Genomic DNA, 23829 nt, shown 5'->3' with positions numbered 1-23829 from the left:
CACAGATCAAACACCACCTCTGCTATGTCTCCTGCACATATGCTGGATAACTAGGTGAAAGCAGGGTCCCCGACACACACCCCGAGTTTCCTCTGTCCTCTCCTTAAAATGGCTAGTACTTCTCCCAGCCCAGTGTGCCGCATCCTTCTCCTGGGCCTCCAAACCCATGGGGGTCCTTGCCCCGCCCCCTCCCCCCGGCCCCCGCTTTTCCCCCTGCCTCTTGGTCTGGGCAGGCCTCCATCTGTGCCCTATTGGGCCTCTCAGGGTTGGTCAGTGTCTCTTCTCTCTCTGTATTAACTTGACATAACCAGACAGATGGAAATGATAAAATTAGAACATAGCTTTCCTTTGGGGACATCCCACAAACACTGTAGAGTTTTCCAAACAAAAGCAACAGAGTGGATAACATTGGGGGTTGTCCGCTATTCAGAATTCAGAGATGGTTCCAAGGAAGTAGTAAATAAAGGCCAATATGGGAGGAAAGAAAACCTGTAAATTGGAAGGCTGTTGGCGTCGTGCGATTCAATTCGGCCTTTTGCTATTGTAATCAGCTTAAGTTGAAGACGACTCCTGTCTAAATGGGAAACACAGGCTGTTGTTTTCACCCTGGCTCCAAATTTCAGGGAGCTCTGCCTTCAGGGAGGAGGGCTCCGCGGTGCTCCTGGCGGGTTCTGGTTCTCGGCAGGAGAGGGGAAGGCCAGGCCCAGGGGCCCAGCTGGTGGTGGGCAGGATGGCGGATGAGGGGTGGAGGCAGAGCGGGTGGATCCCTGGCAGCGGCTCGGACTCCGGATTTCAGCGGCTGAGGGGCAGCTGCCGGGCGCCCATGCTCAGATGCGGAAGTGCCGGCAGCGTTAGTACTGAAAAAGGATGACCTGCAAGAGGAGGGCGTGGGAGGGGGCTGAGCCAGGGCCTGCCCCGCCTGGTAGCGCCCCAGAAGTCCTCGAAGGCATGGAGAAGGAGGCGGGCCCAGGGCCCACATCTAGGTTCAAATCCTGGCGCAGACACTTACTTGCTGCGGGGCCCTGGGCAACTCACTCCCCCTCTCTGAGCCTGTTTCCTCATCTGTAAAATGGGGATGACAACACCTCTCTCTCAGAATGGGGAGGATCTGGTGAAATCCAAGAGCAGCAGCAAGTGTCTCCTAGGCACTGTACCCGGCACTGGGTACAGTGCACACTTGCACGATTTCACAGAAGCCTCACCTCAGCCCCACGAGGGTGTCCCACCACCATCTCCTCTTTACAGGGGAGGCCGCTGAGGCTGGGGAGGTGAAAATCAGTGAGCCCGCAATCACACAGCCAGGAAGAGGTGGACCCAGCACTGCAACCCAGGCCTAGGCTCTAGAACAAGCTCTCTTCATTAGACCCACTGCCTCTTCCTCTCCAGGCCACCCTGACATTTACCCGCGGTGCCTATCAAGCACCAGGCAACAGGCCAAGCCCTTCATGCAGCCAAACACCTCGACGGGCAGGTGGCTCAGACACGCCAGGTGCCCGACACACAGTGGGTGTGTTCCCAGGTCTCAAAGAGAAAAGGTGGCTGAGCTGGGGTCCGGTCTGCCTGACTCCAGAGCCCACATCACACGGCCTCGCCCACTCACCCCACCTTGGGCCGTGCTCCCCTCTGGTCTCTGGGATGTCTGCCTGACTTTGGACTCTTCCGAACAGAAGCTCTCTCAAGAGGGGTGACTCTGAAAGACGCTTCCCCTCCATAAGCCTCAGTCTCTCCATCTGATCGATGACGGCCGGGCCCTGATTTCTAAGAGCCTTCCAAGCTCTGAACTGTGGGATCTGGGCCCATGACCGGGAATAAATGTGGTCCTGGGGCTTCCCTGGTGGCGCAGTGGTTGAGAGTCTGCCTGCCGATGCAGGGGACTTGGGTTCGTGCCCCGGTCTGGGAGGATCCCACGTGCCACGGAGTGGCTGGGCGCGTGAGCCATGGCCGCTGAGTCTGCGCGTCCCGAGCCTGTGCTCCGCAATGGGAGAAGCCACAACAGTGAAAGGCCCGCGTACCAAAAAAAAAAAAAAAAAAAAAAGTGGTCCTGGAAGCTCACAGGCAGGTGTGGCCAAATGATGATGTGGTGGAGGCGGAGGGTGCTACCCCAGATGCCCACAGCGCTGTTCTCCCGGCCAGGCCAGTGCTGGTCTTGATGAGTGGGTTCAGGGGGCTGCTCTAGGGGGCCCTGAGTCTCCTCCTCACTAGGCTGGCTCAGGCCCGGAGGGACTTGGGAGAAAAAGCCCATGCCGTTCTGCACTGACTGGCCATACACACAGCCCGCCAGGCTGGCAAGATGTGGACAGAAAAGGTCCCTGGCCGCTGGCAGGAAGGTCTGGCAGTGAGAGGGCGGAAGGTCATGGAGGAGGCGGAGACATTTTTCTGCAGAGCCGCTGGACACGAAGTTGGGGATATGGCCCAGCAAGAGAAAAACTCTGGCTCAGCAGCCAAACCCAGGGGCCAGAAAACTTCCACGACCAAAGCTGCCAGACCCCAGACCGGCTCATCCTTCAGGCTGAACCAGACATAACCACAGGCTTAGCTGAGAAACCAGGAGACGAGGGCTCGACTCCAAGAGTTGAGCCCAGCCCTAATCTGTTGCAAGGCTCCCCTCTCCCCTCCAGATAATAGCCGCTCCCAGGCCCCTTGCTTGAAGGTGCAAGGCCTTCATTATGTGACCCCCTGTCAGCTCCCACCCCACCCAAGGCCTCAGCCGCACTAAACCCCCCACCGTCCCTCAAATCCAGGTCCCTCCAAGCCTCCTTGCCTCGCACGGGCTCCTCGTGTCCCCTGCTTCTTCCCGAGAGCTGGCCACTCCCTCTTCTGAATCCTCGAAGGCCACGTGCATCCCTCACCGCAACTGCCCTGTCAAGCTGGGATGTGGCTGCCTGCCTCCTGCTCTAAGCCACCCACCCCCTCCCTGAGGACAGGGACCACGCCAGCTCGCCTCTGCAGTCCCGGTGCCAGGTCTGACAGGACAAACTCTCTCCCACAGGACGGGGGCAGCTCCGAGGCAGGCAGTCCTAGGATGGAGGCCAGCTGTACCCACGCTCACTGTGTGACCCTGGGCAAGCTGCTGCTCTGACTGAGACCCAGTTTCTGCAGTTATGAAATGGCATCAACCATAGTCATCCTCCTAGGGAGACAGTGAAGGGCGAGGTCAGAGAGAGCGCTGTGTAAACTGTAAAGTGCGGCACAGAAGGAGGTCACTACTGAACCAGGCGGACTTCAGAGTCTGACAGACGTGCTGCATCCCCGGACAAATTGTGTCACCTCTCTGAGCCTCTGTTTCCTCATCTTTACCGTGACGATGCCATCCTCATATCCACAGGGTGACTGGGTGGCATCAGACAACACGTGTGAAGTGCTTCAACCAAAAGCAGCTCTTCCTGTATGACTATCTCGGAGGGGACGTTCCTGGGGCGTGCTCACCCGCCACTGGGGTCTGCGGGATGTGGGGCTGAAGATGTACTACCATTTACTTATAAACCTACCGCTCCTACTGGGCTGTCCGTACCTCCGCACCATCTACTTTCCCCACGGTACCCAGCACAGAGCCCAGCACAGAGCCCAGCACAGAGCCTAGCACACAGCAGGTGTTTAATTAGGAGGCAGAGTAAGAGGGGCTGTCCTGGAGGAGTAGTCCCACGCCTGTCTGCCTGCCAAAATCACTGGGGCTGGGTATTACACCCGCAGATCGCGGGGTCCCGTCCCAGAACTCCCCACCAGCTCTCTAGGGGCGAGGCTGGGGAATCTGCATCTCTACACGCTGCCCAAATGATGCTGCGGCACATGAAGACTGCACTCAGCCCGAAGGCCTGGCCCTGCCTCCGTGGCCCAGCACACCCAATGATTCCTGGGGCTCCCTGCCTCTCCGAGGACCACTATAGTGATGCTTCTAAAAGAGGCCTCCAGGGCCCACCACGGTCCCCACGCCTTCACCTGGCAGCCCAAGGCCCCCGCCTCTCACTCTGTTTCCTCCCAAGCCTGTGTGCCAGCAGCACTGAATTGCTCTGGGTTGCCTGAGAGCCGTGGCGGCTCATGCCTTCCCGGCTGAACTCTGAGGTTCAGACGTGCCTGCGTCCAGGAAGCCTTCCTGTGTCTCTCCCGAGCTGCGCCCCACCCCCCAGCTCCCTTGGCCTCTGCGTCACAGTTTGATCACCCTTTGGTGTAACTGTTGGCCTCCTCGAGGGCAGGGACTATGCCTTCCTCATCTCTGTGCTCCTGGCAACTGACTCGGGGCTCGCGGGCACAGTCAGTACATAGTGAATGTCGGCTGAATGAGTGAACGAACCAAGGCACAAGTTCTCATTCAGGCTCTGTGACCTTGAGCCACCTGGGCCTCAATTTCCCCGTCTCTAAAATGAGAGGGTGTCTGAGAGCAGTGGCTTTCAAGGCTCGCTGGGAAGTGTCTGGGAGCTGAGCCGGAGGTGAGGGCCCTACTCACTCCGCAGTTTCACCCAGAGCAGCTCCACCCCCTTTCATCTGCATCTTGTGTTATGGAAAAGAGTAAACAAACGGGTTCCCGGGCTTAAAACAAAGCTTTCAAGCCACTGGACTGAGCGATGTCCAAGCACCTTTCTGGGTGTCCAGTCCTAATGCTTGAGACAACTAGAGATCGGGTTCCACAAAGGAGGCCTTACCAGTTGACCACGATCACTGGCTGGCCTGCTGTCCCCGGGCCCCACCAGCTCGGGATATTCACTCCCAACAGACAGGAATACAAAGGAGGAAGTAGGAGAAACCCGTGAGATGGTGGGAGGCGGGGTGGTGTGTGATATAAGCCCTCCTCGGGACCGCCAAGTTTGAGCAAAGTAACTAAATCCACAAATCTGAAAAAGAGAAGGCCAGCCATGGGCGGGCGCGCTGCGAGGAGGCTGGCCATGCGCACTGAACACACTGGCGCCTGCTTGAGGGACTACTACCTCGGGGGCACAGTGGGGGCCTGAGTGTCTGGGCAGAGGGTCTGCCACAAAGTGGCATGGTGCCTGCTCAGCGATGAGAATCCTGCCAGGAAGCCATTCCTGGCAAGGTGGCTCTGACCCACCCAACCCAACCCAGCTCCGTTTACCTTCTCACCCCGGTTGGAGAGTGGCCCATCCATATCGGCTTTGAGGTGGACGGGGGGCGCGGTGTAAGGCAGCCGGCAGTGCACCTGCCCACACTGTACCTGACCTGTGGACGAGAGGATGCCTTGGAGCCCATCCCCCAGCCTCCATGCAGGATCCCACCAGCCCCAGGCTCGGTAGGCTGGAGCCCTGGGGCCAGTTTCACCTCTGCCACTTACCAGCTGGGTGGTCCTGGGCAAAATTTCAATAGGGTACCATTTTTCTACGTGAAATTCTTTATGAGTTATAAAGTGTTACACGATAACTGTCTAGCTCACTGATAAATAAACTCATAAATGAGTATGGACAGGCACCCCTATGTTCATAGCAGCGCTATTCACATTAGCCAAGACATGGAAACTACCTAAATGTCCATCGACCGATGAATGGGTAAAGAAGATGTGGTACATATAAACAATGGAACACCACTCAGCCATAAAAAAGAACGAAATACCGCCATTTGCAGCAACATGGATGGGCCTAGAGATTATCATACTAAGTAAAGTAAGTCAGAAAGAGAAAGACAAATACCATATGATATCACTTACATGTGGAATCTAAAATATCACACAAATGAACTTTTGTGCAACAGAAACACATTCATAGACATTGAGAACGGACTTGTGGTTGCCAAGGGGGGCTGGGTGGGAGAGAGGTGGAGTGGGAATTTGGGGTTAGCAGATGCTAACTGTTATATATAGAATGGATAAACAGCAAGGTCCTACTGTATAGCACAGGGAATTGTATTCAACATTCTCTGACAAATCATAATGGAAAACAATATAAAAAAAAGAATGTGTGTATGTATATATATATATATACATACACACATATATATATGTATATATATATACACACACATATATATGTACATATATACACATATATATATATAACTGAATCACTTTGCTGTACAGCAGAAATTAACACAACATTGTGAATCAATATGAAATTAAAAAAGTAAAAAAAGAAAAAGAAACGAATATGTACAGAACACCTCCTACACGCAAGGCTGTACCCCATCCATTAGAATCCTCCCTTGGTGCACTGTACCTTCTTATCTCCCAAGAATCACCAAGGCTTTACGCCCACACCCTAGAGGACTCTGCACTCATATGTCACCTTCTTTATGATGCTCTCCCTGACCATCCATTTACAACTGCAACCCAACGCCAACCCTACCCTCCCTGTCATCCTTCTCAGCTTTATTTTTCCTCTTTAGCACTTACCATCATCTGACTTACTGTGTATTTTTATTTTTTATTTGATATTATCTGTCTTTGCCAGCTATAATGCAAGCTCCAATGAGGTCAGGAATTGTTGTCTGTTTTCTAGATTCTAGATCTTTGTGGATTTCCAGGATCTAGAATGAGGCATGGCATCTAATCTGTTGAATGGGTCTCTGTACAACACCTAAAATGGCGGTGGCGGGGGTGGGGGGAGTCCATCCTTATGTCTGACCCGAATCTCTCATGCTTCAGCCTCTTTACCACTACAGTGGAGACGTCTATGGCCTTGCTCTTCTCTGCACTTCATCCTCTTTGGTCAGAGGCGAAAGAGCTCTGTACAGAGACTTACAATTGATATGTAACTTAGGACAAGTCACTGTTCCTTTCTGAGCCCCAGTTCCCTCGTTTGTAGAATACGGTGGTTGTATAAGATGGGGGATTCTTAACCTGGGGGGTTTTAGGGGTCCACAAACAGCCTGAGATTACATGGGAAGCTGTGTGTGTGTGCACATTTCTGGAATCTGATTCCAAAGCTTTTTTATCATATTCCAAGTTTGAAGTCTCCGGGAAACTCAGGAACCTGTGAATTTAGTAAACGGCGAAGAAGAGTGCTAGCGTGACCTTCAGTCATGCAGCAAGAGGCAGCAGGTCCAAATACCCTTGATGCCTCCTGCCCTGAGCTGGGTTCGCCTTAAGGGGAAAAGGAAAGGTTACCTCAGCCCCTTCTCTAGGTGTCCAAGACAGTTCTAGACTTGGCCGACAAACTGTGTGGGCAGAGTCCTGGCACAGCTCCGGAGGCCACGGCCCCACTCTCCACGGGGCCACCTAGGTCCATTACCAACTCCACAGCAAGCGCCGGCTGGTGGCCCAGACTCCTGGTACCTAGAGAGCCCCTGGTCCTTGGCTCCTTTAACAGATGAACTAGATCAACAATGGGCTCTCTGCAGCCTCAACATGTCATTGTTTCAAAAAGAAAGGGGGAAAAAAGTCCCTCCTACTAAGCAGATGGTTCAGAAATGGAACAGAACAAAGAGACACTGTTTCCAACTGACAGCCTGGCGCGGTGAGCAGGGCTCTACACTCTCAGCTCCACCAACCAGAGCCACTGCCACCACCACAAGGGCAGCTAGTACTCATCCAGCACTTACAAAATGCTGAGGACGTTAAGTCAATTATCTCATTTGATGCTCGCAACACTGCTTTGAGATACATATTCTTTCCGTTTTTTAAAAGGGCTTGGATTCTTACTGTCCTCATTTTTTACAGATGAGGAAACTGGAATTCAGGGATGCTAAGAAGCTTACCCAATGTCACACAGCTAGTAAGTGACAGGGACGGGATCCGAAGCCCCACAGTCTGATGCTAAAGCCCACATTCAATCATTAAGGAACCCGGCTCCCACTAACTTACTGTTGGCCCTTGGTTTCCTCATCTGTACAATGGGATGGTGATGTTTAGAAACATGTGGTAGGACAGTGCCTGGCACATGGCAGGGACTCAGGACACAGCTGTGCTCTCCCTGACCTCCCTTCTCTTTCCCTTGGAGCCAGAGAGGGAGGGTTTGAGTTTGTGGGTATGTTGTCATCACTGCTATATTTCTGGTCATGCCCAGCTTTGAGGAAACAATCAATAGAAACAACCTCAAAGGGAAAGAAAATCTGTGATAAGCACCTGCTCAACAGCAGATTCACTGAATGTCCATCCCCCAGAAATGCACAAGCCTACTCTCTCTCTTTCCCCCAGGTTCCTGCTCGAAGGTCACTCCACCACAACCTGCCACCCCCTCTCCACCACAGTGCTCAGTCCCCACTGACATGCCTGCCCTCCATCCTTTATTCGTTTATTCTCTCTCCCCCCTCTCCCGTCCTGCAGCGTGAGCCTTGGGAGCACACAGGCTTTGGTCTGTTGTGTTTTCAGTTGTATCCCAGAAGGCACAGAAGGCACTCAAAAAATATTAACTGAACACATGAGTGGATCCTCATAACCCTGTGAAGTAGGCATTATTAATGTCCCAGTTTACAGATGAGGAAACTGAGGTTCAAAGAGGTCAGGTGATTTGCCCACGGCCTCACAACCTTGGGTACTCCTGCCACCCTGGCTTTCTTCTGCAACCCCAAACGCACCCATGCCACGCTTTCTGCCTACATTCGGTTCCTCTGCTGCCTGCACCCCTATTTCCCCACTCCTTGTGTCTCACTAATTCCTACCTATCCTTCTGGTCTCAGCCCACTGATAGGCAACATCTCCAGACACTCCCAGCCAGCATCTTGACTACAGGAATCACCACAATTAACACCACACGCTCATCTATCTCGTATTGTTCCACGTCTCTCCCACCAGAACCCAGGCTCCCCAGGACAGGACTTTAGCCATCTTGTTCTCTCCCTAGTCCCCGGGGCCTGGCACCGAGTGGATGTTTGGAAAGTACCAATATTTTCTGAACGGCTTAATGGCTGGCCTCTACTAAGGGTCGAGCCCCTCTAAGGCAGAGCCGGGGCACTTAACTCCTCTCCACAACCACTAGGTCCGAGGGACTGCGGAACCCTCGTCTGCACGCACGAGGCTCCCCATGCCTCCGCCGCCCACGAGCGCTCATCTGCACCCCCCCTCTCCCACAGGCCGGGCGACCAGGCTGTGGCGGTCACTTACTCTCAATGTAGCCGTGCAGGGTGACCATGCGAGCCCGCTCGGGGCTGCTGAACGGGGAGTAGTGGATGTCGTCGGACAGGGCGGAGGGGAGGCGGGACGGCGGCGCCCCGGAGGGCGGCACGGGATGCTGTGGTGTGTGCTTTTTATGACGCGCCCGGCAGTTTTGAAACCACACCTGGAACGACAGCCTCAGCAGCCTCAGCCTCGCGGAAGAGAGTCGGACGCACCGCCGGGGGACCCCAGGAGGGACTGCCTCGTCGCCAACTCAGGAAGGGCGGCCACGTGCGCCCCGAACCCGCAGCTCCGCAGCCCAGCTACGCGCTCGAGGGCCCACCCCCAAGGTCCCTAGGCCCCGCCCCAGACCCGAAGGCCCCGCCCACCCCCGGCCCCACCTGGATGACCCTTCGGCTGAGGCCCGTCATGTCCGCAAGCTTCTGCAGCGTCTGCGCGTCGGGGTTGTTGTCCTGCGCGAACTGCGCCTGCATAACCTGCCAGGCGCCGCGGGGCGGTGAGGCACGAGCCCGCCGAGGTCGCCAAGGCCCCGGCCCAATCAGAGGCTCCGGCCCAGAGGCCACGCCCCAGACAGCTACAGCCCCTCCCCGCCACCCGCGGGTCGGGCAGAGGGGCGGAGTCAGGAGGCCCGTTCAGCCCCGCCCACTCCGAGGCCCGGCCCACACCCGGCCACTCGCGGCCCGCCAAGGTACCTGCAACTGCTCGGCGGTGAAGGACGTCCGCGCGCGCTTGGCCGGCTTGGGCTGACTGTCCTGTTCCGAGGGCACTGCCCCCTCCAGCGTGAGGCCGTTCCCTGAGGGCGACAGAAGTGGCTGACCACGCGTCCCCATCTCTTCTAGTGGCAGCCTGGAAAGGACGGGGGTGGCGGGAGCTGGTCCCTGGAAGTGTCGGGAGCGGAGTGGGCTGGGAGGGGGGATCCCAGGGTCCTAGTCCCTGAGCTCAGTCTTTGGGGAAGGGGCTTCCACTTCTGAGCGTCTGCTCAGTACCAGACGCTTCTCTTTCGGTGTGCCCTTTATGTCTCACAGCCCTGAGCACGGGCGACATTATCCTCGTGTTACAGCGGAGGAAACTGAGGTTCAGAGAGAAGAAAATCCCAGCTCTGGACCTTTCGACTGGTATTCTGACAGCTGGCTGACTCTAGCGCCCCAAATTGGGCTCCCTCCTTGATAAACTGGGGAAACCAAGGGCTGGCGGAGATGAGAAGCAGGCAGGTTACAGAACTGTGATCCTAATTTTGTAAAAACGGATGGGAGCAAAAAAGGTTGGAAGGATATACACCAAAGTGTTCGCAGGAGGGAGTGCAATTATGAAGACCCTACTTTCAATGTTTCTGCAACTTTTGAAGTTTTTTCAACAATCACGTGTCTCATCACCTTATTTCTCTAAGGTTTAACTTTGTTAACTGGAGTATACGTTAGTTATTCTCTTTCCATTTACATTACTTTTATAATCACACTAAATGTATTCCCATTTTAGTTTTTAGTACCTCATTTTTTGCAATGCAAAGGTAATAAGATGCTCCTTGCCAAAACCTCAGAAAATTCAGATAAGCACAAAGAAGAAAATAAAAATCTCCAGGAATTCCACCACTGTTCATAATTTTTTTAATTAGGAAAAACACTAAACAAACACTCCAACATACAGACATAGAACGAAATCTGGGAAGATAGACACTAAAATATGAGGGGTGGTGGCATTCGAAGTGGTCTTTATTTTCTTCTTTTTGCTTAACCATCTTTTCTTAATTTTCTATAATGGGCATGTGTGTGTTTAAGATTAAAAAGTAAACCAGTAGCCAAAACTGAGGGCTGCTCAGTAAAGGAGTCCTGAGACCATAAGCCTTCAGGTTCCCTGCGTGGTAGGAGTCTGGAGTCAGGCCTGACTGTGAGAGCTGGAGTGTAATTGGCAAGGTTGTGACTAGGGGTAGTCCTGGTTGGTCCAGGTATGGAAGGAGCCTGGAGTCACTCCTGAGCCATGGTGTGGGGGGAACCTCTAACTCCTGGGCTTCCATCCCAGCTCCACAACTGACTTGCCCAGTTACTTGCAGGTAACTTCAGAGCACCCCAGCTTCACTTGCTCCCCACCTAGACCCACTCAGCCCTGATCCTGGCTGGAGAAAGTGATGGCTCTGCTGTGGCCATGGCCAAGAACACTCTGGGGACGTCTAGACTAGTTCCTCCTCAGAGGCACTGGGGACGGGGCAGACACTTTATGACTCAGCCCCCATGATCCCAGGAAGACCTGGACCCTGTCCCTGAGCCTAAGTGTCTTGGGAAATCACAGTATCAGAGCCAGAAGAGATTTAGGGATCTTTCTAGTCCAATATCCATCTTGAAACTAGGGAGACTGAGGCCCAGAGAGAAAAGGAAACTTTGTATGTCAGCACAACACGCCAGAAGCAAACCTGAAGCTTGGGTCTCCAGACTCAAAGGTCTCTCTCCTTACAGTCCAGGATGAAAACCCCACCCCCAAATCTCTGGCCTGTAGCTGCTGTGGTGGGAGTTGGGAGAAGAGGGTCACTTCATCTCTCGCAGACGGGCCCAAGCCTGGTTCCAGGAAACGGGAGGGGATGAGCCTCCAGGCCAACCAGAGCTGTCCAAAGGTGGAGTAGGCTGCCCCATTATGAGAATCATCTCTAGGGTTCACTGAGCGCCTCTCGGCTTCACAGCACATCAGCTCATCTAGCTTTGAGGTGTCCCACCATCAGCCCCATTTTACAGATTAGGAAACATAATTTGCAAGAACCGGCTGTGACTTCCAACTTTCAAACAAATGGTGGAGCCAGAAGCGGCCAGATCTGTGTGCAGCCCCACCCCCATGCTGCCTGCAGGTGATAAAGGGGGCAACTGGCTCTAGCGAAGTGTGGGCAGTCCCTGGGGTGCTGGGGGGGGGTGGTCAGAGAAGGCTGGGGAGCCGAGAGGCAGCCAGTTTCAGGGCGGGGCGGGGCGGGGCGGGGCGGGTTGGGTACCGTTCTCGGCGGCCCTCTTGAGATTCTCAATCATGGTGTCGTAGTGGATGCGGCAGAGCACCTTCTCCTCGACCAGGCCAAACTCCTCGCCCGTGGACAGCTGGCGCTTGCACGAGAAGCAAGCGAAGCAGGCCAGGTGGTAGGCATTGCCGCGTGCCCGCCGGACCCAGTCGCTGGCGTAGATCTGTCGGCCGCACCTTGCGCACTTGGTCCCAAATCGGCTGAAGGACACGGGGTGGGGGTGGGGGGCGAAGGGGAGGGGGTGGCGAGGCTCAGACAGGCCATCCAAATCCTAGTGGCCCGGCCGTGCCCAGGTTCCTGAGGGCCTTCACGCGTGCATTTCCCTTTGCCTGGATTCACCACCCCCTGCAGCCAAGTCCCACCTAGAAGGCAAGCTGGTAGGTGGTTTTTATTTTCTTCCTGGTGCTTTTCTGAGTTTTCCAAATTTTCTTCAATGATCACTTAACATTTGTATATAGTATTAATCTGCTCATTAAAATATAAGTGTTAGGGGAAATTTAATAGTAGTAATAATATAGGCAGATTTATGAGCACTTAACCACTTGCCCAGCAAGATTCTAAGTGTTTTATGCTGATCGTCCCAAGTAATCTTCATTTTGCAGATGAGGAAAATGGGGACCAGAGAGGTAAAGTAACTTGCACAAGGTCACACAGCTTGCAAGGAGAGAACTCCTAGCCAGTATGACTCCAGAGGTGAATAAACTGTAACCCAGCTGTAGAGAAGCTCAGAGTTTCTTGGAAGCATAGACAGATATGCCCTTACTAGCTCTGTGACCCTGGGCACATTGTTTAACCTCTCTGAGTTCTCATTTTCCTTGCCCTGAGCTGAACTAGGTGACAACAGCAGCTACGGCTATTTGTTTAGTGCTTTGTAGTCTATTAAGTAACCAGCTAGTCCCAGACTCTGGAGTCCTGTGTCATTCTAACAAGACAAAAAAGCCCAGATCAAATGCCCCACTCTCCCTTAAGCCTTCCTTGATTCTGCTTCTTCCCCTTCTCCCTCCCCCTTTGTGGTGTGGCTATTTGGGTGTGGCTGCCTCCACCACCAGACTGGGAGCCCCTCCAGGAAGCAGCAGTCTGATTTGCCCTGTCCCAGAAGTCAGCCCAAGGCCTGTCCCCAGAGCACCAGGGAGAATTTGTTCTTGAAGTGAATGACTCACTCTGTGACCCTGTCCGGACCCTCTGAGCCTCAGTTTCCACTGTTTCAGGGAATGGTGCTTTCACCCATCCAGCCTCTCAAGCTTAGACACCTAAATCATACACTCCTCCCTCTCCTCAATCCCCCATCCAACCAATCATCAGGCGCTGTTGGTTCCCTTTCCTAAGTATCTCTGGGACCCATCTCCTCCTCGCCACTGCCACCACCACCCTCCTAAACCAGGCTCCCACCATGCGCCCCTCGCTGCCAGTCTCCACACCCGTCCTCCACGTAGTGGCTACAGGGAAGTTTCCAGCAGGCACACTTTACCCTGTCCGCTGCCCTGCTTAAAATCCTCTGGTGGCTCCACTCTACCCTCAGGATCTAGTCCAAGATCCTTGGGAGTTTACAAAGCTCAACAGACCACATCCTCTCTGGCTCCTCTCCTCCCTAACCTTCCTCAAGATCCCTCACCCTACACTCAAGCATGAGCCCCAGTCAGCTACAGTGGAAGGTTGGTTCCAGGTCTTATGGCCCCCTCTGAAGCACTTTCCCACCCCAGGCCTTCGCACAGGCTGTTCCCTCATCCCACCCTCCCCCCACACCCCCAGTCCCACGGCTCCCAGCACCACGTTCTCAGCAATGATCACACCGGTTTGTAAATGTCAGGTTTCTTGGCTCTCCCTTCCACCCCTGGTATTCCTGGGAAAGGAGCTAGAAGATTTGCCTCTGTGTCCCCAGAGGCACATTTCCACCCAAAAGAGCACTCGGAAATGCCTTTGAGTGCGTGGAGGAACCAGCCCAGCAAATGCGCCCTGGTTACAGCCTCGCCTGCCTTGGCAAATGCAAGCAACTGCCGGTTGAATAAACGGTCTCGGGTTGAACTGAGTGCAGCAGAGCGGAGGCCTCTGCCAGCCCCGGCTCTAGACGTACCCCCAGTGCCATGCCGCTCTGTCAGACAAGGAGCCCTAGGGGACCCTGTCGGCGGGCGGCGCCGTTCGCTCAGGCAGCGCTGCGCACCTTTGCGGGTTCGGTCAATTGCCTCCCAAACAGAAGTGGTTCCCGACCCCGGAAATTCGGCTTCCCCGGCACAGCCCGCCGTCTCCGTTCCCAATCTCTCAGTAAAAAGGAGAGGAAACCGCTTTGCCCACCGGAGCCTCCTCCCGCCGAGGGGCCGACCCCAAATTCCGAGGTCCGGCTCAGGATTGGGAGAACTTCCGGGCCTCTGAAGGGAGGAAGAAGGGCCAGCCGGGTGCAGAACCCTCGCTGCGCTCCAGCGTCCTGGGGCGCAACTCTTTCTTTGCATCCCCCTCGCCGCAACCACGTGAAATGGGGACTCTGGCACCCAATTTGCACACGTGGAATCGGAGGTTCAGGGTGGACAAGTGACTTCGCCAAGACCACAGGGAGTGTGGGGCAGGGGTTGAGGTCCCCTCCGAAGTGCAAAAAGTACCCCTAGAACCTGCGAAAGCAGCCGAACGGGAGATGCGTAGAGTTGAATCCTGGTGTATGAACGGGAAAGGGGCCTGGTCTGACCGAGTCGCAATCCCCACTCCGGGCCTTGGGACCTGGAAACTCCCGCGCGCAAGGCATAGGAACCCTCAGGCTCCGGTAAGCTGGGAGTGCGTTCCCAGGGAGTTGAAAGGGCCGGGAGGCGAAGGTCCGGGCCCTCAGAGGCCGGCAGGAGCCGTTGCGTCTCCAGCCTGTCGTGTTCCGGGATCAGTGCGCTGAGCCAGAGTGTAACATCTCGGATCCTGGCGCTTGGCTCTGCGGGATGCCTCGTTCTCGGCCAAGACGCATCCAAGACTCCCCGCGCATCCCTGATCTTCCCGCTCCACGAGCCCCGACGCCCGGGCGCGTTCTGCGCCTACGTTGGCGGCTCACAGTGCCCTCATCCAATTGCTCTGAGGCGGGAGCCGCTAGCGACCTGTCAGCAACTTTCTCACCCTCCGCGTGTCACCCTAAATGCCAGGAGCTGTCCCCAGCTCTAGGAGCTCCCTGCGCTCGCCGTGTCTCCGCCCAGTCAACGAAATCATCCTCCCGCTGGATCCTTGGATGGAGTTGGGGGGTCGTTTTGCAGTTTTCGGGCCGCTCCTGAAGCGTGTCCCCCACCCGGGGAAGGGGTCAGTGGCACAAACAAGGGGCACGAGGAGGCTTACAGATCCAGGCTCTGACAAACCGACAGACTCCTTCCCAGGCGGGCTGCGAGGCCCGAGCCGCCGGATTCCGGAAGCAGCGAAATCGGCGGCGGAGACAACGAAACTTCAAGAAAGGGGTGTTCGGGAGCTGCGAAGGGAGCGCCAAAGCGATTAGGGGGCGCGGCCATCGCCCGCCACCCCCAGCCTTGTGCGCGCCCCTCCCTGGGTCCCCGCGCGCGCCACGGGGCAAAGGCTCAAAGCACAGAGGCGCTTTGAGGATGGAGAGATGTTGGACGGAGGCTGCGCATCCTGGCAACTGCTGGAAGGAGCGGAGTGGGCCACGCGCACCGCCTTGCCCTCTCTCCCCGGAGCAGGGAACGGAGACATCTGGATGCTAGTGGCTCCGCAGAGGGAGCTGTGCGCCATTGACCAAGTCAGGCTCGCTCCCCCGGCCTACCTCTCCTGGATACCGAGTAAGAGCTCGGAAGTCATTGGTTGGGTGAATGAGCCTCAACGAAAGAGCCCATCGGAATTTCACTGCGACCCCTGCCCATTACTAAGCTACCCCTTTTCTGCATGAGGAAACCGAAGCTCAGAGTGGGAAGGGCAATGTTAATTAAGAAGCTAGGGAGCCAAGGCGGTGCCACTCAAACCAGGCTTCCCTTGTTTTGCGTTGGGGACGCTCGCTTGAGGGCCTTAGAGCGAGTCTATGAAGCAAACTGGGGGGATCAGAGGTGGAGTCCTTCCTATTCCTTCTGCTCCTCCCCTTCCCGGCAAACCATTCGGAGAAGCAGCCAGAAACAACAGAACCAGCAACTAAGAGGTTAAAACGGCCCACTCCTCGGAGGTCCCAGCGCAAGGCCCCTCCCCGAACGCCTCTCTCAGCTCCCCCAACATCTGTCCCCCAACAGCTGGCGGCCGCTGGGCTGCTCTCTGCCGCGGTGGGGGGGCGGCTTCCCAGCTCTGAACCTCCCGGGGTACCCTAGCTCCGGGGGAGGGGTTGGGGTTCTCCCGCTGGAGTCCGAGGTCTGAGCTTGGGTTCGGGGCAGAAGGAGGGAAAGAAGGCTGCGGGCTTGTCCTAAGTGTCTCGTGCCAAGCTGGGGACAGCAGTAGGTAGGGCCCCTCCCAGGCCCAGCCCGGGGCACTCTCTGAACCCCACCCGCATAAACACAAGGAGAAGCAGTTAACCCATTACTCCCCACTCCCATGGTCAGGAGGCAAGAGGGCTAGAGACCCTGGTGACCCGATCCTGGCAAAGTTGCTCCAGTCACTGGGACTCTGAGGTCACTTCACTCCAGCCCTAGTACTCCCAGGGCCCACCATGGAGAGTCACACAGCACAGCAGGTGCTCCCTGTGGGAGCCCTAGGGCCACGGGGGGTGGGGTGGGGGGAGGCGGCCTTTGCCATTGCATGGGCCCCACCTTGCACAGGGTGGCTGCTGACATGTCTCGGCTATAAAAGAAGAGTATTGAGTATCTAGACACAGGGATGGTGAGTCAGGCAGCCCCGGGGCTTATCCCAGTTCTGCCGCTTATTAGCTGTGTGACCTCACCACTCAGGGCCTCAGTTTCCCCTCCTATAATGTAGGGATTATGACAGTAGCCTACTCACAGGGGGAATCTGAGGAGTCAATGACATAAAACAATGAGATGTAAAGGGTTAACACAGTTCCTGGCTTAGAGAAGAGCTCCGTAAGGTCTCCTGACAGTGTCCTCATCCCTGTCTGGTCCCTTCTTCCACTCTCTCGCTGGTGGGACCCGGGGCACAGCACTTTCCACTCTCTCAGGACATCACCTCCCCCACTCTACAATAGGCAAGATGCTTCAGGAGGCCAGGAGCTTGAAGGGCACTGCAGACCAGTCCGTGCCTGCCTTTGGGGGGCGGCAGCCACAGGTTGGTGGGCAGGAGGCATCTGTCTGGGGTTTTGAGTGCTGAGGGCAGTGGAGACATGAATGCCCCAGAAAGGAACGCTATTTTACCCCCAGGACTTTTTTTTTTTTTCACTCCTTGGAAGAAAATAAAAAACAGTCTTAAACCCAAAAAAGTGAAGAAATTAAAAGCAATACACATTTTCTTGGTGGTAGTTTTTTTTTTTTTTTCTGCTAGGACTCAGGGGGTTAGGGGAGGTGGGAATCTGGTTGAAGCCACAAAGGCTGGTGAGGTCCCTCTTTGGATGGCAAATGGAGAAACTGAGGCAGAGAGGTCCAGCGACCTCACACTGAGGACACACAGCCAGTGGAAAACCAATCCCTTCCAACAATGCGAAGCCAGGGGCAGCATTGGACCCCTGGACCACCTCCCCACCCAGGCTCTGCAGCCTCCTGCCCCGATGAGCTTGGAGTGCCTTCCTAACTTCTAGCTTCCTGAGTCCCCAACGCTGCCAGCTCTGCCAAAGGAGATGGAAGAGGGGTCTACAGGCCAGTGTCAAGGAGGGGCAAGATAGGGGATAGAACTGAGAGGAAACTTTTCCCTGGGGAATAAGACCAGAGCCAGAGGACCTCGGAAGCTACCAGTGCCCCCTCCAGGGGGTCTTGGCCACTTCCTCCCTCCCTGCATCCTGTCCAGAGATCTTGGCCTCTCTTTGGGGTGAGCGCTCCAGTCCACTTCCCATCAGACTCTCGACCTTGGGCTTCAGGAAACAGAGGGCTAGAGGATCTGAGCGCTCAGCCCTTCCCTGAGCCCCAGCTCTAGAGAGGGGCTGTGTCTCCCGTGCTCCCATTCCTGCTCTCTCCAGGAGGGGCTCCTTCACAGCAGCCGCCCAGAGCCTGGGCTGCCACGCCGGGCACTCAGTAGTCCCTGCCTGGCGCTCCGCCTGCTTTTTTCTCTCCCTTTCTGTGGGTTTTATTATTTTTGTTACAGGTGGGGCTGCCAGGGATGAGTTATGCCTGCAGGGAGACCTGGCTGGGGGAGAAATGATCAGAAGAGCCACAATTCTTCTCTCATCCCAAGGAATGTGAGCTTTTATTCTCTCCATTTTCTTAACCAAAAATCTGTTTTAGTTTTGCTTTGGGGGCTCTTGTCACTGCTGGAAAAGGATTAGCGTTCAGAACCTGCAGCCCAGAAATGGCCCATCCCCATCCTGGCTCCCCAGACTGCCTGAGGAAATGCCATTAGGGGATTATGTCTGGAATCCTGTCACCAATGGTGACAGTGGTGACATCTGTAGCACCTACACTTTAGGGAGCCTCTGCTGAGCCTTCCTCCCTTCACTGGCCTCCTTGGCAGCCCAGAGAGATAACCCTGGTAGGAGGACACTGAGACAGAAAGACGCAGGGATTTGCCCAAGGTCACACAGTGATCAGGGCTGGCCTGGTGGAGCCTGGTCTCTGTGTCTCCACGACAGCTGGACATCCCATTCCCCACCCCACCGCAGTGGGAAGGGGGACTCCACAGCCGGTGAGGTGCTGAACAGTGAGATCAGGATCTGAGTTTTGACTAAGCCTTGAAGGTCTAGGAAAGCACGTCAACCACGGGGGCTTGGTCCAGCCTGGGCATGAGCTGGGGCTGGAGCTGCAGCAAGGACATGTGGCTCACAGGGTGGCAGGTCTGCCCCCACCAGGAGAGCAAGGAGAGGGGGCCAGGCCTGCCTTACTCTACGAGAAGAGGCCTGCTGGGTTTCCCAGGCCTCAGCCATGTCCCTGGATAGCTGATGAACCCAAGGAGCCCTGAAAGAGTAGCTGGCTTGTTTTTCTTTTTCTTTTCTTTTTTTTTTTTACCAACTGGAGTCAGGCCTAGAGCAGGGCACTGGCTACACAGGGACCCTAACCTCCCTCTCCTGCCCTGGCCAGCTAAGTGTCAGATGGGACAGTGGAGGGGAGACATCACACTCTGGTTACACACCACACAATGATAAACCCGCTCTCACATACACACACACACCACAGCCCACATCCACATCCACAAATCCACATTCACCTCACACAGTTGAGCCCCCAATGCCTGGGTTAAGGCTGTAAGCAGAAATGCCCCCTCAGAGGAGGGCTGTGTGGCGGGATGGGGAATGAAGGGATTTCAGAACCCTCACCTGCTCACCTCCAGATCCCAGTCCAAATGTGAACTTGTCCTGACCACCTTGCACAACACATACACACACACACACACGTGCACACGCGCACACACACACGGTCCCGACATTCACACAGCCACATACTCTCTACACTCACACATAAACTAAAAGACAAATGCTTGTTGTAAAGGAACACCTACGCTGTCCACACACCCCTCACCCTGCTCAGTGACACATTCCTCCAGCGCCACTGCACAGATCCGGACAAGACAGACACACAAGCATCCTTGAGTCCCATGAGTCCCAGGCCACCTGGCAGAGCCGCCCCTCCCCATGCACACCCCAGCTGCACTGCCACTCACAGCCATGCACCAGGAAGAGTCCGTTTTTTCGAACCAGGCTTCCTAAGGTTTCCTTAGAGTACCCCAGCCCCCAATGCTGCTAGCTTCTTCCTAGATTCAAGGTCCTCTCTTTCCAAGTTCCCAGAGACTCAATGCCGGGGAAGGGGGCGGCACTGCCTTCTACTGCATCCCCTGACTCAGGGGATCTTTCTGGGGCTGGGGTCTTCCCAGGAAGACTGAAGCCATGACCTCTCCCGAGGCAAGGATGGGAAGGATGTCGGCGGACTGGGGAAGGGGGTGGTGGTGGTTATAGGGGAGTAGCTTTCTCCACTTCCTGAGAAAGCCCTTGGGAACAGGCGTGCGGCCCAGGAACCAATCTCACTCTGCTCTCTTTGGACTCCGTAGGCCCGCTGGACGGGCTTCAGGCCTGCTTCACGCTTCCCGCCGGGATCGAGCCGGCAGCCGCTGCTCCTCTGACCTCGCAGTGACCTCGACCCCGTGACCGGGTCAGGCCCGAGCTGCGCGGTGAGAAGCCAGGCGCAAGCGACGGAGAAGCGGCGGGAGGACTAGCCGGGCTGCTGTTGAGAACTGAGCGGCGGGGACGCGGCACCGCGGCACAGAGAGCGCAGCCCAGGGTGATCCTACTCGGGGCCCTGGCTACGGCGCCCGACTCCCCCTTCCTGTCCCGGCGGCCCAAAGTCAGAGCCTAGACCCCAGAGAGGCTGAAGCCGGGGCCCGAAACGACGACGGAGCTGGGACTGGAACAGGCACCTGGGATGCAGGCAGAACCCAGACTCGAAACACTATACTCGAGCGATGCCGGGGTCTGAGTTGAGGCGGAGCCGGAGACCGAGGTCGGGAGTTAGATCGATGAGCTTGAATATGGGTTCGGATCCGAGACCGATGCGAGGCTAGTGCTTGGGGCCGGACCAGACTCGAATCCAGCCTCGAACCCGGCCGGGGTAAAAGCCGAGACCAGAGCCAGGGCAAGAGTCTGGAGCCCAGCTCAGGGTCCTGCCCGGGAGAGACGCCGGCTTGGCTGGAGTAGGAGTAGGGTTGGAACCCAGAGCCGGAGCGCACCGGAGATGCAGCCAGGTCGGCTGGGATACGAGCGGATCGGGGCAAGACGGGGACATCAGAGCTCGACCAACGCGCTGGAAGTCGGAACTTGAGCCTGAGACTCGGGCAGGATCCGAGACCGAGCCAGAGACGCGACCAAACCCGAGGGGGCCACAGCAACCGGAGGCGGATCAGCGGCCCGAACCTGTGCTGGCACCCGCGCTCGGCCTGGAGCTCCTGGTTCGTGGCGCTGAGAGCCGGTGGGCTGGGCCCTCGCGGCGCGCCAGAGCATTCGGGACACGGGGGCTCCGGAGCCAGAGACAGCGCGTCGCAAAGGCGGCCTCCGCGCGCCGGTGGCCTGCCTGCGGCGACATTGCTGGCCCAGCGGCCGCAGCCTACCTGAAGTAGTCCATCTTGCAGAAGATTTCCTTGTTCTTGATGTAGCAGCTGTTCTGCTGCCTCAGCGACGTGCGACACACGGAGCACTCGAGGCACCGCACGTGCCAGATGAGGTTGTTGACCTGGGGAGGGGGTGGAGATGGGGGGCGGCTCAGCGCGGGCCTCTTTTCACGCCCGGCCCCAGCCTCCCCGGCCCCATTTGCAGACAGATACGCCAGAGCTCTGAAGGTTCATGGGACTTCCACCAGTTTTCTTCTGTAACACAGACTGAGGGAGGTAGAAATCAACTCTGCCCATTTTTCAGACAGGAACCCGGGAACGCAGAGAGACGCTACGATTTGCCCGAAGCCACGCAGTCAGGCAGCGATGAGCCAGGTTTCGAATTTAGTGGACCTGGCGCCGGCATCGTTTCCCTACAGTCCTCTGGGTTGCAACCCACACCCCGCCAACACACGCAACACTCCGCCCCTGTCTCACCTTGAGCAGATATCGGTCCAGGATCTCGAGGCCGCAGCTGGAGCAGATGTTCTTGCCGGCAGACGGCACGGAGGAGGCGGCAGAGGGCGGTGAGCAGACAGATGGCGTGCTGGGCGTACAGGGAGAGGCCCGACCCTCGTCCTTGTCCAGAGGGCCTGCCAGGGCCTCAGCGTCCGACTGAGCCTGCAGTGGGGAAAGAGGGAGAGCCGCGCTCTGAGCTGAGGGCTAAGCCAGGTGCCCAGCGTTGCTGCTGCCTCGGAGACAAATCTGGGGCCTCAGCGAACCAACTAACAACGAAATGCCCCCGAAACGACAAGCCGCGGGCTACAGGACAGGAATGGAAGGGCCTACTGGAGAGGACAGGACGGCTCCAACTTTTAGCACGCGCTTCCTAGGTGCCAGGAGCGGTCAAAGCTCACATTCCCGGCCAGAAAACCGAGGCTCAGAGAGGGGCGGCGCCCTCCGGCAGTCCCCCAGCGCACGGGCAGCTGTTCGGGGCCGGAAAGCCGGGTCAGCTCCCCAGGGCCCGGCCGCCGGGAGACCGGGGACCGAAAGCAGGGCCGAACGAACTCACCATGGCGGGCGGCGCGGTCCCTTCAAGGCAGCGGGTGGTCGCTTTGCAGCCGGACCCTGGCTGGGCCATCACCTGGGGGAGGGGGGAGGGAACGCAGGCGGCGGCGGCTGCAGAACTGGCTCCGCGCAGCCTGAGCCCAGCGCCTCCCCGCGCCTGTTATATAAACCGGCGCGGAACAATGAGTCCTAACTTTGTAGTGGGCATTTAAAGCCCTTCCCCACAAAAGCGGTGTCTCTCTAATGAAGCAATTTGAATTTGGATTGGATTTTTTCCCTCTCTCTCCCCCTCTCCCTGCACTTAACCCGTGGCTCTTGAAGTAATCGCTTAGTTCCCTTGCAATACAAGCCTCTGAGGGGGGAAAAAAACACGCGCACACATACAAACTACCTGCAATTAGAAATTGTCGTGAATGCCCAAGATAAGAGGTAGCCAGAGTGTCAATTCCAACTGTCAATCAGTGAGATCCATCAGGCCGCCCAAAGAATTGCAAATTTGATTTTTTAATGGTAGTAATTAAAAATCGAATTTTTTCTCCCTCCACCCACCCCCTTCCTCGCTCCCTTCTCCTCCTCTCGACACAAAATGCAAAAAGGAGAAAAGAGAGAAAGAAAGAAAAGAAAGAGATGGGGGGTGGGCGCTTGAGGAAAATAAAACCGGGAGCGTTGGGAGCACCAGCCCGTCCACTCCGCGCGCGCGGCGAAATCGGTGCGGCGATACCGACTCGGATTCAGGCGCCTTTCGCGGGCCAGTCGGAGGGAAACCCAGAGCAAAACAGGGGCTAGATCGGGGCCGAAACGGGACCAAAAAGAGAAAACGGAGACGTCCAAGAAGGGGAAAAAGCACCCTCCAGCCCCTCGGAGCGCCCGGGACCGGCCCCGCGCCGAGATTCTCAGCCTTGCGCCCGAACAACCCCCGGCGCATTGGCGCTATCAGCGCCTATTCAGACGGACAATACCCGCCTCGCCTCCTCTTGATTCGCCTGTGTCTCTGCTAAATCGCTTTTTGAGAAATTCCTTCAAAATTTGCATAATGTGTTCCCGCTTTCCGCGACCCCCCCTCGCGCTCCTGCATGCTCACACACTCACATACACACACTCCCAAGCGCACCCCAGCACCCCTCCGCTCTGCGGCCGCCCGCCACCCGGCCCGGCCCGGCTGGGTCTCGGCGCCTGTCCGACCCCGGCCCGGACAACTCACCCACTCGCTCTCTCGCTCGCTCACCTGGTCGGTGGCGGGGCCGCCCTCGGCCGGCAGCCGGCAGCCCTCGGGCAGCGCCGGGGCGGCGTTCTCATGCTTCCAGTACATGGGCAGGGGAGCGGCGGGCTCAGCGGACGCGCAGCGCGGAGAGCCGCGCCAAGGGGGGCCACGGCCGCAGCGGGAGCAAAGGCTGAAGCAGGAGCTGGAGGAGAGCGGAGGCGCCGGCCCCGCCGCCCCGGGCCCGGTCCCAGCCGCAGCCCCCGCCCCCGCCCCGAGCCCCGGCCGGTACGCAGCCCTGGCCTCCCTGGCTGCCTCCGCCGCGGTCTCGGAAGAAGGTCCCGACAAACTTGGAGAGGCCCCCGCCCCCTCCTTCTTCTCCTCCTCTCCCTCCTCCTCTCCCTCCTCCTCTCCCTCCTCCTCGTCCTCCTCCCCCTCCAGCTGCGGCGGCGGCTGCCCTGCCGCTGGAGCCCCGCTCGGTTCAAGATGAGTCATGCGTGACCAATCCCCTCCCCGCCAAGG

The 23829-nt window shown here is 56.9% G+C and overlaps 1 protein-coding gene across 3 annotated transcripts; it reads right to left on the bottom strand.

Moving 5' to 3' along the window:
- Positions 1 to 764: 764 nt before the first annotated feature.
- LHX6 (LIM homeobox 6) lies at positions 765 to 23418 on the bottom strand (the record flags this gene model as incomplete). 3 transcript variants are annotated; one of them, XM_082657572.1, is made up of 10 exons in its annotated part: positions 765 to 872; positions 5066 to 5169; positions 8981 to 9155; positions 9373 to 9468; positions 9685 to 9785; positions 11961 to 12181; positions 21063 to 21184; positions 21540 to 21722; positions 22114 to 22185; positions 23335 to 23418. In XM_082657572.1, 10 exons carry the CDS (start codon positions 23416 to 23418, stop codon positions 852 to 854), a joined length of 1179 nt encoding a protein of 392 aa, XP_082513698.1. The 3 variants fall into 3 exon arrangements, with proteins under 3 accessions (XP_082513698.1, XP_082513699.1, XP_082513700.1); XM_082657573.1 differs by lacking the exon at positions 5066 to 5169 and having other exon boundaries at positions 793 to 872; XM_082657574.1 differs by lacking the exons at positions 5066 to 5169; positions 23335 to 23418 and adding an exon at positions 22984 to 23034 and having other exon boundaries at positions 793 to 872.
- Positions 23419 to 23829: the final 411 nt, after the last annotated feature.

The sequence above is a fragment of the Grampus griseus genome (assembly GCF_964374135.1).
Source record: "Grampus griseus genome assembly, chromosome: 6".
NCBI classification, from domain to species: domain Eukaryota; kingdom Metazoa; phylum Chordata; class Mammalia; order Artiodactyla; family Delphinidae; genus Grampus; species Grampus griseus.
The sequence above is the reverse complement of the archived record's forward strand: the minus strand, read 5'-3'. Positions and strand labels throughout refer to the sequence as shown.